Source organism: Aptenodytes forsteri, unplaced genomic scaffold (assembly GCF_000699145.1).
Source record: "Aptenodytes forsteri isolate BGI_AS27 unplaced genomic scaffold, ASM69914v1 Scaffold195, whole genome shotgun sequence".
In the NCBI taxonomy this organism is placed as follows: Eukaryota; Metazoa; Chordata; class Aves; order Sphenisciformes; family Spheniscidae; genus Aptenodytes; species Aptenodytes forsteri.
The window spans coordinates 3390456-3410330 of NW_008795317.1; the positions used below are offsets into that span (position 1 = coordinate 3390456).

At 43.5% G+C, this 19875-nt stretch overlaps 1 protein-coding gene across 1 annotated transcript in view; it reads left to right on the forward strand.

Moving 5' to 3' along the window:
• PKDCC (protein kinase domain containing, cytoplasmic) overlaps positions 1–19875 on the forward strand; it is a 42893-nt gene that overhangs the window by 9272 nt on the left and 13746 nt on the right. The window contains exons 3-6 of the mRNA XM_009279634.1: positions 11054–11176; positions 14295–14566; positions 18269–18348; positions 19207–19314. Coding sequence (XP_009277909.1) covers positions 11054–11176; positions 14295–14566; positions 18269–18348; positions 19207–19314 — 583 coding nt within the window. The remainder of the gene's footprint in view (positions 1–11053; positions 11177–14294; positions 14567–18268; positions 18349–19206; positions 19315–19875) is intronic.

Here is a 19875-nt window from a genome sequence, read left to right on the forward strand (position 1 = left end):
CCGCCCTCCCCCGGGCTGCCTTGTCCTCCGCGCCCTGCCGCTCTGGAGCATCCCCGGCCCCGGTCAGGGGCTATTCGGGGTGAATGCGTTCATGAGTTTCTTTTGCTGGAAATAAAAGTTTCGTGTAGGTTCAGTCCTAGGAAAGGGGGTTTTCCGGTAAATCTCTGGCAGCTGACAGCCTGAAGTGTAGTTTGTAAGATAACAGGCTTGTTCCTTACTGTCTCAGCAGTTCCCATTCCGGCCTGTCTCTTGTCAAAATCAGCTTTTTTTTTTTTTTTTTTTAGCCATCCTTTTAAAAGACTTGATTATTGTACAATATATGATAGAGGGGAAAAGAGCTCTTTCCAGAAAGTACCACTGCCTTCAGACAACATGTTGACATATCCACCGTGCCCTCCGCCTGGGGAAGGAGCCAGATGTGTCAGCTCCGGCAGATGTGGCAAATCAAGTCTATCAAAAGAAACGTGGAAAACCGGCAAGAGGGAGGGTGGTTTCGCACTAGCCAACGCTGAGGCGAAGGCAGCTTGCCTTCCTCTTTTTATTTCCATGCTCTGCCCATCACTCGCATGCCCGCCGAAGTGCCAGCGCTGGGCCATCGCCCTCCTTGGCCCCTCCACCTGAGGCAGCCCCCGGCCCGCTGCAGCTCACCGGGGCTGCCCGAGGCTCCCTGGCGCGGCAGCCGCTGGGAAGGGCAGGTGCAGACTGCGGTGGCAAGGCGTTTGCTTTGGAGTGGGGAAGAGAGGGCTACGTAGTTCATTAAAGTTGATTTTATAATGAAGGGCGCTGGGGAAGACGGGGAAGCGGGTCACTGATTTATTGTAACAGAGGATTTAGCGGCCCCCTAATTGCTTTGCAGTCGCTCTGTGTCACATGCGGTGCCTGATCTCTTCCTTTCCCTCCATGCTGCGGTTTCTTTTCTTGCAAAGTTCAAATGCTGCTGTCTGAATCCTGGCTTTCCACGCATTTTAGTGGGGAAGATGATTTAGTGTGCTTTAATTCCTCCCTGCCCGTATTTGAGGAAGAAAAGAAAATCGAACCATTTGCAGTTAATTTCAAACAATGAGCGCGATTGTAAAGACACAAAGGCAATGTTTGATTTACTGTAATAATGTAATTATAGCCCTGGAGTATCAGAATTAAGGCTGTAGCCATTCATGGGCATAAGCGGTTCTTTGGAGGAATTCTTTCTTCCTTTGCATTGCTGAAGCTGAAGAGAGGGGAGGCAAGGTTTTAAAGTGCAGACGTTTGGAAAAGTGCAAGCTTATTTCTGTGGCAGCTGTTTATCAGCACTTCTAGTGTGAGTTCACAATGATTCTTTTAAGAAGGAGCTACCGCTTTCTTAAAAACAAACACAAAAGCTCAAGGAAAAGGGTTGGCTTTGTCTGAAGCCGGTGGAAGACACCAGCTGCTAACAGAACCGCTGGTTTGCTGACTGCCCGGACAAGGCCGTTTCATTTGGCTTATTTAGCTTTAGTGTAAAGTTAAAACACGCAGATGAAATAGCGAGATGGCATCAACACTAAAAAAGTCACCATCCGAGTTATGATGTCAAAGCAGTTTCTATGTGAATTGGTTCAGTTAGCTCTAGTGTATTTGTCTGATTTGTTTTAAATGGTCATGATTACAGTGAGAATATTTATCACTTAGAAAATTCATTGAGTAAAATAGCACTGAAAATAATACGTCCCTTGCTGTTGACAAGTTCAGTAGACTTAAGATGTGCTAGCCGGTCATGATATTTTTAAATACCTATTTTTAAATAAGATTTTCTTTTCTTTACATGTGATAATTAACAGACATTTTACCCTGATCGTTTCCCTATACATATGCGTAGCCAGCGGGATAGGGTACTTTTAATTTTAATGTGAGAATTAAAATAGTAAAGCTTTGTATACAGTTTGCTTATTCCAAGTGGAAGTAGACGGTCTTTCCAAGTCTGAAGAAGGTCAATATACAATTAATTTCCAGTGCAAATACATTTGCATAGGGAGTGTATGGACTCGAAGGTCTGGTCCTTCCCCATCCTTCTTGCATGAAACCGCTGTTGTTTTCACAGAAAGGAGGGGAGATCAAGCCATGGTGGAAACAGCTACTCATGGACCTCTTCCCTGTTGCCAGCGGGTGGGCGTTGAATTCCCTTTGTGGTGGCAATGGTGCTGGATTCCCAGCAACAAGCCTTGATCTGCAGTTGGCTAGAGTTTGACCATGACAGCTTTGGGAGCGGCTGGCCTGGAAGGAGTGCTGTGACTGCTGATACCAGCTGGTGGGTGACTACATGGAGAATTTGTCATGCTGAATTTTGGATGGGGCAGCGGAGGTTCACAGCTCTTGGGAGCAAACCTTTCAAAACCAAGCGCCTAATGAGGATTAACCTTCCAGGCTGGGGCTGGGGCTGGCTGGGGTCTGACCAGGCGCTCCACATGCAGCCATCAGTAGGGGGGTTGGTTTAGACAGGGAATTTTTTCTGATGTTTTTCTAAAGTAGCTCAGTTGAGCTGCTCTTGGGACAGGTTGGCTAAAGATGAATGAATGAGGCCACCACACACGGTGCAAGACCGGGCTGACACCATCTGTTTAACTGGCATTAGGATCAGAGGAACTTCAGGTCGCGGGCAGACGAGCCTGCCAAATCCTGGTGAGGTGGCAGGAGAGGTTTGCACTGCTCGCTCGCTACCTTGTTCCTCTGGTAAAGCTGCCACCACGGCTGCCCAGCGAGCAGAGATGGAACTGCTTCTTTGTCCCAGTCACTCCACTGCTTGACGTTGCCATAGGTGCACCTTGCAGGACACAAGGTGTTTAAGTCACTTGGGCATCCTTCAAAATTGTTAGTGGTGGTCGATATAGGGTGTCAGCACTGGACGTTTACATGGGTGGAGAGAAAAAAAGCAGGCAGTGCCACCTACTGATGGCTCAGTGGAGACAGCTCGCTGCTGCTAACAGATGTCCCCACAGCCCCAAAGAGCTCGGGGTGGAGTGGAGAAGGGCAGAGAGAGCAGACAGATGCGGTTTGGCGAGGAAAGAAGAATTACACAAAGTGCTTCTTTATTGCGAGACTGCTTCCCAAAAGGCCCAGATGTTATCCTGCACTTTTAGGAGTGAAGAAAGGATCTGTTAACAAGAACTCCAGAGCTGCTGTAAGTGCAGAGCTGATACAATTGCAAACCAGCTCTAACCGTTCATGTCACTGGAAGGCAAGCTGTGCGTCTTGATGCTGAAGTGGCCAAATAACGTGTTTTCCCATTGAATTGCATGGGATGGCAGAGGGTGTTCAACTTGCAAAGCTGTTGGCAGGAACAGCTTTCCATAAGGCACGTGCCATCACGTAAGTGAAAAGGGCTACATCGTCCGTCCTTTTGAAAGCAGCATTCATAAAACTAATCCCAATCATTTGTTAAATGATTTCTATGATTGCTTCTCAGTTTTATGTGCCATGTAAATAATTCCAGAAGACTCTGGTTTGAATTTCTGCCTCCTTTATGGGAGCTGATGACTTGCAACCTCATCCAGTTTCCTTCAGGGGAGCCCAGCGCTGCTCCTTTTGCACAGCGGCTCGGGAAGATCACTGGTCGCCACGGGATGCTGTGGGTACGATCCAGTTCTCCCTTGCTGCTTGCCTTTTTTCATAGGAGCGACAATGAGTGAACAAGGCCACTCCATCCTGTGAATATCCTGGCCTGGAAATTAGTTACGACGAGGGCAGAATTGCAAGGGAAAGCACATGTTTTTTAGAGTTTCTCTTTACACTCCCTCCCTCCCCCCAAATGTGAGGTAGCTAGGTAAACCTCCCTGGTATCCAGTGATAGGACGAGTGGGAATGGTTCAAAGCTGCACCAGGAGAGGTTTAGACTGGACATTAAGAAGCATTTCTTTACCGAGAGGGTGGTCAAACACTGGAATGGTCTTCCTGGAGAGGTGGTCAATGCCCCAAGTCTGTCAGTGTTCAAGAGGCATTTGGACAATGCTCTTAATAACATGCTTTAACTTTTGATAAGCCCTGAAGTGGTCAGGCAGTTGGATTAGATGATCGTTGCAGGTCCCTTCCAACTGAAATTATCCTATCCTATCCTATCCTATCCTATCCTGCCTTTTGTACATGCCCTGTCTTCTCGTTGCAGCCATATTTTGGGAAGGGCCGGTAGGGCTGTGGTGGTTAGCCAAGGAGGCAGGAGATGACTCCTGGAAGGACAGAGCTCTGCTCCTCTGGCCCTCTGCTCGTTGCACAGACACAGAGCGTGTTGGTGGACTCAGACGTAAGCTGGCCCACACTTAGAAGTGTTGCAGCCCTGGCTTATGAAGTGTCTGTGTCAGACATACAAGCTGGGTTTTTTAAAGGTCTTTTTAATGGATTTTTGTGCCGACACAGTCATCTGATGGTTCAGTTCAGTGCCTTGTGGCATCTAACTCCCATTGCAGTTTTTCATTTCTGTGGTGGCCATGAAAAACTTGACAAGAACTAGTTCTCACAGGCACTATGCTAATACTAATATTGACTCTAGACTAATTTTAAAGGAGTTGTTATTTTTTGTCACAGTCAGCTGAACCACTCAGTTTAGGTAGTAGATACCAAACATGGATGTTTTATATTGTTTTAGGCCAAATGTGGAACAACATAGTTTGGAAAGAGTTGCTTTTTTCTTGGACTCTGTAGCTGCAGATAGACTCCAAGCTTATTTTAAAGCTCGCCATGTTAAAGTACAGAGTGATATGGCTCAGACACCTCAGAAAGAAGAATTATACAGATGGGTCTAATGAATCCAAGTCAAGCTTTTCCAAACATGCGATGCACAGAGGTTGATAGTTTTGTAATGCAAAATCACATCATAACGAAGGGTTAATCTGGCAACGCAGTGGAACTGAATACAGTCCTGTGGATGGAGGTCAGGGGAGCTTCTGGTCTGGCTATTTATAAGATAATGAACTGCACCTCCAGTGATACCAGCCCGTTTCCATTGAAATCATGGTTGTATGAGTGATCTATCTGTCTTCACTGGAAGGCTTTGCAAGAGTAGGCTACTTGTGTGACTAAATATTTGCAGGGTTGGGCCTTGAGCTTGTGCAGTGCAATGCAAATTCAAAGTGCTGTAAATGTTTTTAGTAGAGGAATTTTCCACTTCAGAGTGTAAGGAAAGCAGGGAGAGTAAAACGGAGATAACGTTACTAAATCATAAGATTATAGCCAAGATAATATGTGTCAGAACAGCAGGTATATATGGCTATGTATACACACACATACATATAAAATATATGGAGATGTCTGTGGACCTCTGTGGATATACTAACAGAAATGGTTAGATATACATACATGTGTGTTTCTAAATAATACATGCCAATTTTTCTATTAATGAACTTCCATGTTTAGTAACAGTGCCAGGTATGAGATCCTTGTACCTTCTAGCTCTTCTGGAGCTTAGTGCTAATTGTAATAATGCATTTGTAAATAAAAGCCTAGGCAGAGCTGTGAATTTAGAGTTCAATATTTGAATTACCCACTGCTTGCTCTCGGTTCCAGTATCCAGCAGCAGAGGAACTCCTGCCTCGCAGCTGTCAGCACACAGTTTTGGTCCTGCTCTTAAAAGGTTCTCCGTGGTGCTGGGGACACCCTGTATGAAAGTCTTTTTCCAATGAAGCTCAGCACTTGGCAGGGCTTGATTGCTAGATTTCAATGAGGAAAATCAACACACTTCCCGTGCATCATCTCTATATATCCTGTAGCAGGAAGGTTGATGTTGGATTGATCTTTATTAAGTTTAGGCCCTTCAGGGAACCCATCCTTTTTCCAGGGAGATGCATGTTACAGGTTTGCAGATGCTTCTGGGCTGAGTAGGTATGGCAAGATATAAAAATATTTTAATATATAAAAAAATACTAAAATGTATATACAAATATGTGTATATATTATATATAGAAACACACATATGCATACATATCATATATACACAAATATATACATATATGTGCTTGTGTGTATGTGTATATTTATATATGTATATACCATCAGCAATGAAGGGAAATACTTAAAGCCCGAGGGATGACTAGATCTTAGAGTGACATAAACGTCTCAAATCATGTATTGGTAAATCATAGCTGTATCAAGCAGTGCCGTATGTTCCTGCTCTCGCAGGGACTGTCCCAGTGCTCCAGGAATGAAAGGTGAATCCAAGTATTGGCTGCATAAAAAATATTACATTCGCTTTGATAGCAATAAAGGGGCAAGAGCTTCTAAAATCTGCTGTTCTGGTTTTGACATGTGGCAGCTCAAACAAATGGCTCATCAAATGGCTAGCAATGTCAGTGGGAGCTTTTTATTTCCCCTGGGCACCAAGTCGCTACAAAATACAGTCTTGACACAAGGAGTTTTGATTAAGTAACCGTGTGTCCATGTATTCTTGAAATTAAAGGCTGTGGCAAGTGTTGACTACTGTTGCTCTTCATAAAAGTGAGGTTTTTTTTTAATTGCCCTTTTCTATTGTGGGCAGCAGCTAGGCCTTACTGTAGTTAGTTTGGGCAAGTCCAAATGAAAAGAGCAGAGAATTGGGTTTCTAGAAATTACTTCTAGTGTAATGCAGTTGAGCGTGTCACTTATATTACAGCTGGAAACGGTGTTCTCGAAGTTCCTGTTCCTGGAGTCATGGAAATCTCATGTTCGTTAAAGAAAAAAGGGGGACATTTCCAGCTTTTATGGTTGTAGAGAAAAATCTAAAATTTGTCAACATTAAGGGTAGAACCTAGCAAGGCAAAGAAAAAGATTCGCGGTGTGTTGTAATTTTTAGGGAAATGGCCTGATCTTTACAGGGGAGTTTTGCCCTCCAGTAGCCGGGGCAGCGATTGTGCCGCAGCCCGGCAGCCGGGCAGAGCCGAGCCGGCGGAGTCCCCGTTGGGGAAGGTGGCCAGGCCCCCCGTTCCCGGCTGAGCAGCCTCTCTAAATGAAATGTAACACTTTGGTGGAGGTTCTGGCTTGATATTTATTTTTCTGAAAATCCGGCTAGGGTGCCTACGCTAATGCAGGAGGGCCCGTTGTTTGCACAGACTTAGCCTGCTGATGACAGCTTAATAAGCTCCTTTATTTTGTGTTTTTATTCAGTAAGCTTGTCGGCTTTTGTGTAGGGTCTGACCTCTGCTTTCGCCTTCCCCCCCTCCCCGCCCCAGCTCCTCTGAAAGGGGCACCTCTGTCCCCATAATTTGTAGTAAAAGGGAATTGTAAAGGGAGGTGAACTGACCGGCTGTAGGGATATGGGCTCCTAGAAAGCAATATAACTTTAGCAGGGGCTGACCCTGTGTGCCCAGCGTGCCTAAAAACTATTGAAGTCAGTGGGAGTTTTGGGTGCATAAAGGCTAATGCAGGACCGAGCCTTTATGACTGAGAAAATCCAAACAGTGAGGGAAGGATTCGGTAAACAGGGCTACTCGAAATGAATTACGGCATATGATGTGAGAACAGGTCAACATTTCATATCTGGCATATGTTTTTCTAAACAGACAGAAAGGCATCCCACTATTGTGACTGTTTGCTATTAGATTCTACACAAAAATATATTGGGGTGGCATTTAAATGCAGTGACTCGAGATAGCAAAAAGATGTGGGATTGTATTTCTTTCCATTCATTTAATTGGAACCATGCTGAAAAGGCGTATGAAAACCATCACTCTTGAATATATCTAAAGTGTAGCTTTGCAACGCTGAGAATGATGTCCAACCTAATAGAATTTTAGATAGGGGAGATATTTTGGCTCATCTTTTGCTTCCAGCTATATTCAGTTTCCCCGTGTGGTTATTTTTCTTGTTATTGTATGCATCCAGCTATCTGTTTCTTACTTCACCGTCTGGGAATACAAACCATTTTGTCTCATTTCAGACCTTAAAATGGATTGGACAAAAACAAAAGGAAGGGGGGAAAAAAAAGTATTTTGCGTAGTACCTCTGTACTTGTTTCTGTCTCTTAATAAGTCAGCTGCTTAAACAAAAGGCCTAAGAATTACTGTCTTGGAATATTTTGCATCTATATATATTCTGTATTTTGTAACATCTGTATGCTGGGTGGTGGTTCATCAGGAGGGGATGAATGTAACTATTTTAGATGCTTAACTGGCTGTTGGGACTTGCCCAGTTTGTAATCATGGTAATTGCACATACAAATATGGCCATGTAATTACATGTGCATTTTTGCATTTCGTTTCAGGAGTTCATTTAGAAAAGTATAAGTACGGCCCAGTAAATCCTTTATATCTCAGACTTCTGTGCTTTTATAACTCTATATAATTATGTAATAACACCGCATCTGGAGAGGTTTCACTTAAGTAAAAGCAATAAAGGGCTCAGGTTAGATTATATATTTTTTGAGTTAGACCTACGCTAACTTGCTCAGTACTGTTTTTCAGCTTGTAAGATTGATTAAGTTCAGCAGTACTTATGCGAGAAAATTTTCTTGTGAGAATAAAGAGCAATTTAATATGAAACCAAAACTGGATCAGGTCATTTAAGCTTCCACAATGACTGAAGTGATTAAATGGGTATTTAAAATATACACCAAATACTCAGATACTTGGGCAGTGAAGAGTGAAGCCAAGGTACAAATTGGATACTAAAATGAAAGAATTACGAGCAAAGTTCCAGCTCTCTGAGAACAAATCTAAATCATTATTATTACTTTTGGCATTCATGGATTGAGATAAAATAGACACAAATAGATACTGTAATTAATTTCTACTTTTGTGTTCATATGCACATAAATAGATAGTAAGACTAACTTCTCAATATTTAGTGTGTACAGATATGTATGTGTTATGTTTTTATAATCAAATGAACGTATAATTGTTGTTTGTCGTCTGTATTTCTATCCCTGGAATGGTTTTCACAAACGTTGAGAATGCGTAATGAAGACTGAGATCTTTTTTGTATTCAGTGTTACTGTGAACCAACAGTTACTGCGGTACTGTCATTTCCCAGTCTGGATTGCTTGCTAATTTCCCTTATGGCTTTTTCCCCAACGGATAGTATTACTGTGCTAAAGACAAGCACTAAACTCTGCAGATGATACAGAAACAGATGTTAGATTTTGACACTCAGAAGTGAGGGTTTTCAAACCTACCGAGCTGCCTCTTGCCTTCTTAGTCTGCCCCCACACTCCCACGCAAGAGAGACGTGAAATACCTCGTAGGAAAGCAGAATCCAGCTTGTCTCTGAGAAAAGATATATATTGTATTAAATATTTTAATTTAATTTCATTTTTTTGTTAGTTCAGAAGGCTTAAACAGAATTGTGCTGACGTGATCCTCTAAGATAGTTAGCGGCACACGAAGATTTAACGGCTGTCAATAAGCTGCACAAAAATGGCGTCACGGATGCTAAGGAACAAACCCAAGTCCGGTCTGAATGGCTCTAGATTAAGAAATGATTGCGGTTGCAATCTTTGTCATGGTTGTGGCAGTAAAGAGAAAGGTCCCTTTTCCTATTTCAAATGTTCGTATTGGCATCTATCACAAATTCTCTTGTTGTGCATCGATGCCAAAATCTTTTCGGCATGTTTTAAAATAAAATCTTCTAGCTCTTTTTTTGTTTAGGTTAATGTCCGTGTTTAAGCAGCTGTTTTGAAACGCAGCACCATTTTTACACCAAAAAGAAAAATTGTTTACTTCTTTTACATTTTTTGGCACCCTTTTTTCCTTTAAATGTAGACAGCTACAGTCAGAGCTAGCAGAACGGTTCATAACAAACGCCGTATTTGCTGCTTTAGCTTGGTCTTTGCTTTTCTGTCTGGGAGGGTCACAAGCCATAAGAATGTGCTTGATACTCGAATCTGCTCACAGGGGTTGTGTTCAGCCTCACCCCGCTCCCTCCAGCGTTGGCACTCTCTAGTCTGGCTCTCTGCTTTCCTGGCGAATTAGGGTCGGTCCCCATTCTCGTCTGCATGAGCCTGGCTTCTTCTGCAGGGCCATATCCGAGTCCCCTCCGCTCAGAGGAGACCCCCATCATCTTCCCTGAGCTTTTTAAAACTAAGAGGTTTGAAAAGTCAAATTACTCGGGGCAAGGCAGTAGAGGAATAGCAGCAGGGCATTTTTTAATGCTGCATTTTCACACAGACCCTTTTACTGTATGGTTTATTTGACTGGGGGCAGAGATTACATTTAATTTTATTTCATGTGCATGCTGTTCTGGCTGGAAAGTTGCAATCAGATCCTTATCAGGCTCATTTAACTGCCTGTCTGCCAGGGTTTGGCAGGGAGTTTGTAAAAGCCTGTCCCCCAGCCCTGTCAGACATTGTCCCACTCCATATAAAGCAAGACATCTCTTCTCCACAGTCTTTAAATATTCTTCTTGTGCAATTATTTGTGCAAGTGAAAATTAATCATTCAAATGTCTTTGGAAAGTAAATACAAGAAGGAGCTGGAGCATGGCCGAAATTGCCATTTAAATGCTTTTAAATTGAAGAAGCTGCTGGTAGATAATATTTTGGAGTATTTGCCATTCTTTAACGATACTGCACACAAAAGTCCACCAAGTATAGCGACAGGCAATTTCTGGCTGGGAAAAGTTAAGTTTTGGCATTTCAATTGCTTTTCAAGCTACCGTGTCATTGAAATACACATTGCCACTCAATGCACAAACAGTAGTCCCATGGGAAATGTCATTAAAAGCTATTTCGCGATGTCTTTTGAGCAGAAAATCAGTCTTATTTAGCCAAGTATTGCATAGGCTAAACTACTTTTCCTCAAATAGAATTCTGCTTCTGCATTCATGGATATTTTAATCTTTTTTTTTTTTTTCCTCTTAAACATTCATTGGTATAAGATCCTGTACAGAGGGGTATGCAGCGGGCACTTCACTGGCCTTGTGCTGTTACGATGCCCACAAGAGACTCTGCTAGCTAATTTGGGAGTTTCAAGGGAGCGTCACTCAAATGAGAGGATACAAAAGCTACTGGGGGGACTTCAAGGCAATACAATGTGTAGACCTCAGAGCCTTGTAAGAAATGCTCACTTTGCACCTCATCCACGGAGAAACGTAAAAGCATGCCAGGATACTTACACTGACAGTGCCTGGTTGTGATTTTTTTCAGCTCTATGGCTATTGTTACCAAGATAGCAATGACATCCCAGACACGCTGACGACCATCACTGAACTAGGCTCGCCTTTAGAGATGATTCAGCTTTTACAGACTTCCTGGGAAGACAGATTTCGAGTGAGTAACAACTGTTTTAAAAGGACTTTTGGGAGAGCGATGAATGCAAAATAACATCAAGCATGAAACGGGTTATGTACTATGCAGTGCAATTCACATTTATTAAACGTTTGCTTCGCTTATGATTACATCTTGGTTTAGAAACAACATTTAGCATTCCCTTTCAGCAGCGTTTAAGATATTGTGCTATTTTGTCTGTCCATGTTATCTAATTGTAGCTGGTTATATGCTTTTTACATGATAGCTTCAAACATTTCTTACTTGTTAAAGCTCGAGGCCCAGGATTTTTGGCGTTGAGGTTTGTGCTCTGCAACTGGGATTTAAACAATAGGAGGATGTTACATTTCTCTCCTGATCCTTATCATAGGTTGGTTTTGTAATTGTTTTCTACTGCTTCCTGCTCTGTTTGTCTTTTACTGGGGGAAGAGTGAAATAAATGTACACAAATCTCAAGCCCTGGTTGTCCACCGCGTTGGCAATTTACCAGGAGCACGAAGGTCACACTTAATTTGTCCAAAATGAAGCCAGACTGCAGCAGTGCTTTGATCAAGACAGCGCTGTCTCATTCAGTGTATATTGGGATGTGTCGTCGGCTGAGGTTAACTCCCTAAGACATTGCAAGGCGACAGCAGTCTTCATCTAAAACACTTTGGATTGCATGGCTACATCTGTACCAGGAAACTAAAAGTGTGCCTGACTGATCTCGGAGATGAACCAGCACGGTGCAGCCCACGTCTGTACTATTGAATTCTTGCACTCCCTGAAGGCTGGGTGGCTGCACGCAGGACGCCCGTCGGAAATGGTCCCTGGGCCGTGCTGCCTTCTGGATCGCATCTGGGGGCTGTGCGGGAGAGCAGCCTTGGTCCCGGTCAGACCCGGGCCAGAGACCATGCTAGCAAGTGTGCGTGTGGGATTAAGTTTCTGTGCCTAGGAATGTTCCCTGGCAGAGTTTATTTTACTAATATAGATGGAGCAAATGTGTTCCCTGCGCTAAGCTTCAGCTCCCTTTTCCTGAAAGAAGTACTTAGTTAAGTGGTAGAGGTACTCGTCACGGCTCCCAAAATACAGGACCTGTCTTTGGCTCATCTGATCCAGGGAATGCAAATAACGGACTGTGATGGCAACTGCGTACAAAGTAAATGACCAAGAGATAGGTTATGGGTAATAAACAGGGAGGTTTCCTTCCAGCATGGATATTTCTGAGTGAGCAATTGCAAAGGGAGATGAAGGAGAGTTAGATGAAGGTGCTGAGCTGATTCACAGAGGTGGAATTACAGATGAAACATTCCTGTGACCGCTGTAACGACGTCTTAGATAATGTCATGCTCATTAGCTTGTCCAGGATGCAATTAACGCAGAGAAGAAGGAGGAGATAAAACTCTGTCGTCTTGATATGTGAGACTTGTTTGTGATCCAGACCTGAAAACGTCTGCATAAATAAATATTGACCTTATTCCTACAAATAATTTCCTTGTGTTGAAGGCCTCAGCAGGAAGCTTGCTCCCCAGATCAGCACCTCTGCGCTCAGCAGAGCTGTGTGATACTGAGCAAAGCCTTCATCTGTGTGCTTAAAGCTTGTCCTACAGAGGCATTTGCCGTCCCAGGCTGGCAGCAGGTACACAGGGGCAGCAGCCCATCGGGGCTCAGCCTGGTCACAGAGGCTGCCAGTGCAGGAGCAGGGGCTTTTTTGGCATTTGAGAAAAGGCAGTAATTTCAGATGACAACCTGTGTTTTTATTCAAGCTAAATTCTGGGTTGATTGGCAATTGAAGATACGTGCATTATAGGTTAGTTTGGGCTGGATGTGCCTTTTATATACAGCGTATTGCGGGATGGCACATACATGAATCCTGTGTCCTTCTAGAGGGAGGAAAGGGTGGTCCAAGTCTGGTGTCCCATAACCAGGCCTGTGTTCATCTACACCTACAGGCATCTCCATGTGAACTGTGGTATCCTGTAAGTAGGATAAAAATGTTCTAGTCTGGTCAAGCAGGAGAATGCTTATAGAAGTGTGAGATAGTCCTCATGTCCCACAGGTGAAGGGTCTGTGAGGGATAACTTCAGACATGCTCAGCTTTCTTATGAAGGACGCATTAAGGCGCTCCCCCGAGTATACTGTTTATGCCCCGAGATTGAATTTGGATTTGACTGCTTCAACGCACGTGGCCTTAACGGTGTATTTTAAAAGAAAACAAAGATTATATATAAACAATAAAAAGCTTGCTAGACTGGATAAGACCTGTTATTAATTTAATACATAGAATAAAAATTCCAGTATTTAACTGCGTTCATATTAATGCTACGTTTGCATTCATATATTGTATAGTGCGCTCTAAAGGAATGCATGAATTGAAAACAGTACTTTGGTAAGGGGGCTGACTTCAACGTTCATCAAGTTTGCTGTCTAGTAATAGTTACTCAGGTTTCTAACGTGCAATTGAAAAGTGCAGCATCAGCACAGAGCTCTCACCCCAGCTTCAAAGTGGCACATGAGGGTCCACCAAGGTAGACCCACCAAGGTAGACGGATATATATGCTTACCCTGAGGCACAGTGAAGAGTTACGGAGAAGCTGTGGAGCTCCTCCTTCTGGGAATTTGCTTCCTTCTCCCCTGTAAAAAGGCAAACATAAGAGGAATCAGTGGAAAAAAATTACAAAAGCAGCCAAAAGGCGGGATCACTATGGAGGCAATACAGAGACCGTCTGTAGTTGGAGCTCCAGGCGCGGGCGCAGGGTGGTCCGGCCAAAACTGCCAGACCTGGAGTTTGTAAAAGAGCAGAATCAGGCTGCGTGGTCAAGGCCTGTGCGTAATGTGTTATTAAAACTTAATGCTTTTATTTCTATTAAAAGTAAGAATAGCAACAATGAGCTCTGCTTCAAGAATAGTGTGGGAAAGCACTGGTAAAGAAGCTTATTTTTGTTTCAAGTCTCTAAGGGTTTTACAATCAACTATGTTAATCCTTTGAAAAATACCTTAGCTGCAGCATTCAGTTTTGAGGATAAGTTATAATGCTTATATTAAGTCATATATTTATGAATGTATCTTCAGCTAAAGTGGTTTCATTTATATACTTTGTACTGAGAAAATAACGCAAGGTACCCGCATTTCTGCATTTCAGATATGTCTGAGCTTAGTTCGGCTTCTGCATTATTTGGCTCATTCTCCTCTTGGCTCCGTGACTTTACTGGATTTTCGCCCTCGGCAGTTTGTGATTGTGGATGGGGAACTGAAGGTGACGGATCTGGATGATGCCAGCATCGAGGAGAGCTCTTGCACCAGCAACAGCGACTGCTTTATGGAATTCCCTGCGAGGAACTTCACCCTGCCCTGTTCGGTTGAGGGACGGTGTCAGAGTATGAACGAAAAGAGGAATCTCTACAACGCCTACAGGTACGTGATCGGATAAGGTAAAAGAGAATTAAGAGTGGGCCAAAAGTCTCCGGCATCCTCTGTAGTTATTCACATCAACAAGTATGTATTGTCTCAGAACCATTACCCGAGAGTAAGTGAAGCCATGAATAATTGTTTCGTTTGTGAAAATACGTAGCGTTTATAACTTTGGAAATGTTTTGCATACTTTGTGTGTGATTCACCACTCAGTCTAATTTTGCGTTGGTTGAATCCCACTGAATTCTTCACACGAGTAGAAATTTTCATAGGAGTGAAACAGAGGCGCTTGTGGAGGTGGGGGCCCTTTAGCTCTGTGGCGAGACAATTCTTGCAGCTCTTCTTCAGTGTGAGTTAAGAAGGGTCATCACGCGTTTTCCACCACCGGCTGAGGAAAGGGCTGGCTTCAGAGGCAGAGTTAGAGCTCAGCTCTCGCCCTGTGCTCTGGCTTGATGCTCCCTGCCTCACTGGAGCCTGCCTCGGTAGGGTTATAACGGTCCCCGGTGCAGCCACGGGGCCACGAAGAGCACCCTCAGTTGCTGACGATCTGGGGCGTAATCCCAAACCTTTTAAAGCAAGGGCTGCTCCCCTTTGCCCCCCCTCCGCTCTGCCCACAGCCCCCGTCTCTGCGTGGGCAGGTGCTGGGGGACTGGCTCCCGGTGCTGCTCCTGCTCTGGGGCAGCGCCATGCCCGCGACGGGGAACACGTGGGTGACGGGTCACGCTGGACCAGTCGGCCACGCTGAAGAAAGCGTTCAGCCGACGCGTCCGTCTTCCGAATTTAATTTTAAGGGTTTCTCCAAATTTACAGCGGAGTCCTCCTGGGTGATGGCTTTGTGTTTGTGGTCTCGGCTCTGCCCCGTCGGCCATCGCTCCCCTCGGAGGGCTGGGCCGGGATGCTGAGGGAGCCGTGTCGCTGCTTTCCGGGGAGCCGAGAGCCGATGTTCAGTGCCACACTCCTCCTGCCGCCACCGCTCCGGCTGCTGGGCGCTGCTGGGGCAGGCGGCCGCCTTGTCTGATCCAGATAGGAGGATGGAAGATCTCAAAGCAATGCCATAATGGTGTGCTCATTTCTTAGACTTCTCTTTCAAGTATCATGCCATTCACTGCCTGCCAGACCACAGCGAGGAGAGGCTGCTCCAAAGAGCGTCTTCTGCTTTGGTCCCAGGGTGCTCACCAGCATGTGTGTTGCATTAGCTGACCACACTGAAATGGGCTGCACCACATGACAGCCATCTGCAGTTGTGCAGCACAGTTTTTAACGTGTCCTGCAAAATTTTCCGTTTCCATTTGCTTGGCTTAAAGATCCTGCTTAGCTTGCTAGCTTTTGATTAAGACCGTTCTACTGGTCTGGCTAAGAAACCTTTAATGGGAAACCCATCCATCTCGGTCGTAAGTGGAGATACGTCTGCGGTGTGGTGGGCTTGCGGCAGGTTGCTGGTCTCGCTGAAGGAAGCAGTCTTTTTCTATTACAGTTCTTAATATTGCCTTTGAACTGCACACCAGTGTGTAACGCACGCACAGTGCCCCAGTGTTTTCAGCCCCTGCTTTTGCTTAATTCAATAGGGACAGTGGGTTTTTGTTCAACAGCAGATTCATGCTATAGTAGGCTGTGACCACCCATGCTAGGGCATGAGCAACAAACTCTGCGCACTTGTCTTGGAAGGCTAAATCGTCCGTTCATTAGGTATAGGCTGCTAAATTTCATATTTTCATGGGTGCACTCTGTTGCTGTAGGGTTAGAGATTGCCCTCAGTGAAGGATTGCTGGTGTTAGGTGGAAGTCAAAAGCAGCAATATGTCAAACACTTCATAAACCCCTTGTAATTTTAAAATACAGCAGGCCCTAACCTTGAAAGCGTAATCAGCCTATCTAGCTGGTTTCTTTATGAGGTAAATAATTAAAGGAGAGAAAACATTTTGGAAAAAACTCTGCTATGCAAGAACTAGCCCGTCTTGACTTTCAGATGGTTACCTTCTGTCACAAATGTGTCTTTATGGGTTTTCCTCCAAATGTTTGGAGGAACAATTTTCAAAGCACTGGACAGTTTTAAAAGTAAGGATAATTAATATTTTGAACTATTAACCAATAGCTGAGACAAATTCTCCATCATTGACAATTCTTAAATTAAGATCAGATAGTTCTCAGAAAGAAGAAAGAAAGAAAGGAAAAAAGGCTGTAGGAACAAATGTAAAAGGATCTGACAATCTGCGTTATGCAGATCACAAGGGATGCCACTGGCCCTGCAATCAATGAATAACAAATGTTCCTGCAATTAGGTTGTGCAGGCGCCAGTGTCTCTACATGTCAGAGTTTCACATGTGGGCGTTTGCATTAGAACAAGTCGTATATTTCTATAGCCATGGAAAAACAATAACCTCCGCGACTCGCATCCATCCAGCATTTAGCAAAGTAAATGACAGCTACTGAATTTTTGCAAAGAACTATTCACAATCAGCCGGACTCTGCTTTATGGATAATCTCTAAGCAAAAAAAGTGAGGTAAAATTTACCAAATTATTCATTACAAATGTTATGCTGCTCTTTAGATTTCTGTATGTATTTATATTGGCCGTTTCATACTTATCGCTAAGAAAACCTACCTGGGGATAATCCCACTTGGGAAAATCATAAATACTATTTTTGTAAGGGATGAAAAAGGGATTTAAAATCTCAAGGAAACATTCATTGTGTAAGTGGAATATGTCAGCTCAATAATACCTGTGTCTATGATCAATTTTTGCTATCAGTAGCTTAATTTTTTAATTTGTGCTTATGTAAGACGTCGGCTAGTCTCCCTCCTGAGCATGAGTCCCTGGAGGTTTCTGTCTGACAATGTGGTCTCTGTATATGAAAAAGTGTTTACTTTGCTTTGCAGGTTAGATGTAAAGCAGGGCAATTTCCCGATTGTGTTCCTGTTCTGCTCATTACCTAATATTTATGTGTGATAGTTCTGTTTATATTGTCAGATCCTGAACTTTTTTGTTTTGTTTTTTTTACTACCCAGTTTGCAGTGGGTAGTAATATTGGCAGAGTAATAGAAATTTAAAGGAACAACGTGAAAATTAAGTGTACTTCAGGTGATGGTGAAGGCATATTGTTTTTTCTTTTGTAATTAGGAATGTTGAAATGGAGAATATACATCCATCGATGAATATCTACGTAAATGCATCTTGAATTTAGATAAATGATGAGAACAGAGAAGACATTCTGAATTGCAGTGGCATTAAAACAATAGAAGGCGGCTTTCTCCTGGCAATTCATTTGAAAGTCTAAGAAAACTGTAGAAAAGAAAATAATAGTCAATTATTTGAAATGAGCAGAAATTTGATTTATGCACTTTCAAGGTTTGAAAAAAAACCCAAGACTTCTGGGGTTGATGGTGTCCTTTTAGTTCGTTAAAGTACAGACAGCTTTGCAAATAGTTACAATCCATGGGGCTTCGTAGCAAATTTCTGTATTAATGGAACATTTACACATAGTTACAAGGCCGCCTTGTATATAACAGCGTGGTCTAGGTATGCCAGACAGCTATGTGAATAGTCTCAGCTATATATTTATTTGATTATAGAATATGATTATATTTCCTGAATAGGTCAGTGGCTTATAAGCGATAGGAATTTTATTCCTTATGTTGTTCAGTAGTTACCAGACATTTGTAAACTCTTTTTTTTAATTTTTCAATATGGGTTATTTTTCCATTGCAGGTTTTTTTTTACATATCTTCTGCCACACAGTGCGCCATCCTCACTGAGACCGTTACTGGATAAGATAGTCAATGCAACAGGTAATCGCAATAAACATGGTAAAGCCAAGGAGTTCCTTTTTTAGTGTGACTATCACGCTTGGGATGAGGGGGATGCTGCTTTATGTTCACTGCAATAGAACCAGATTGTTTTTCTATCCAAGGTAAAATCCCCTCCATACAGAGAAGGCCCCGTATATCAGAGAAATCCCATTTTGAGATATTATCTAGGCTTCACAGAGGTATATGCTTCCTCTTGACACCTCAGCACTGGGGTGAACTGCATCAGAATGCAATCCCTTGTGGGATCTGGACAAGTCCCTGTCTATTGCAAGGGGAAGTTTAATGATAACACCAGGGTACTTCCCCATTGCCAATGGTCCCGGTGGTGCTTCTATACCTCAGAAGCCAGAGGCAAGTGACATTACCACAGATCTTTACTATTTACCAAGACAGTGCCGTTGGGACAAGAGTAGTTGCATGTGCCTGTAAATCTGATTTGAGGGTTTTCAGTGTATTCTTCTAGGGGTTTTATACCTTATGCTGTGTGTATTCAACGGGGACTTTAATGGTGCTGGGCTGTAGCTAATTAACAAGCAAAGCCTCTTGAGTTCCCTGTGTTGGCTAAAGTTCGTCCCTCGTGGGGAGCTCACCGCAGTGTTTTCTGCCCGCAGGCCTGGGGTTCCCAGCCGGATGAGCCAGCCTTTGACATGCCTGGCTCATGTCAGGTGTGAAACCCAGTTTGTAGTAACTCATGGACTTCATGTCCACATCATAACGCCATCATAGAGCAGGGCACCGCTGGGCTCTGATGCTTAGGGCTTTATTCTTATGCAACCTCATTTTCGTACTGTGCAGGTTGCTCGTCATCTAACTCATTCTTTTTCTGTGCTTTTAAAGGAGAACTTCACTGGGGAATAGATGAGACAGCTGCTCAGCTAGAGAGAGTTTTGAATCTGTATAAGAGTGGAGAGTACCTACAGAACACAACCCGGATGCCGAAAGCTGGTAAAGTAGTCTTTCTCGAAACTAAAAATCAGAGACTTTGCCTTTATTTTGAGGTTTGAAAGGGCGAATGTGCAGAAAATGGGGCTCGGTGGCCCTTGAAGTCATGCACGTGATAATCTGTTGTCTGCCTTTTGCTTCCTGGGCGCCATCTGAAACCCTTCTCACTAAATGAGGTAGATGCACATCCATAGGTGTGAGCAGGCTGTAATGGGGATAAAGAAACCCAATGGAGCGTTGCTTTCCATAGCAGATCTGCAGAAAATGTTTTTCATCACATCCACACACTTCTCTGCTGTTGGAGTACGAGAGCCTCCCCAAACACGAGTTAGGGGGAATCTAATCAAGATGCCGTAACCCTCTGTGGATTTCCTGGGACTTACAGGAATTTCTTGCTACATAAGCACTTGTAGATTGGGAGAACAAAATTTTTGCTTCACAAAAATAATGTGTCCCTCAGCTTCTGCTAGCAATAGAATGAAAAAGGATGAAAACGAAGCTGCATAATAGTATCTTCTTCATAAAATCTCTGCAGCACCACAGGTATGTAAAATGCTATTCAAG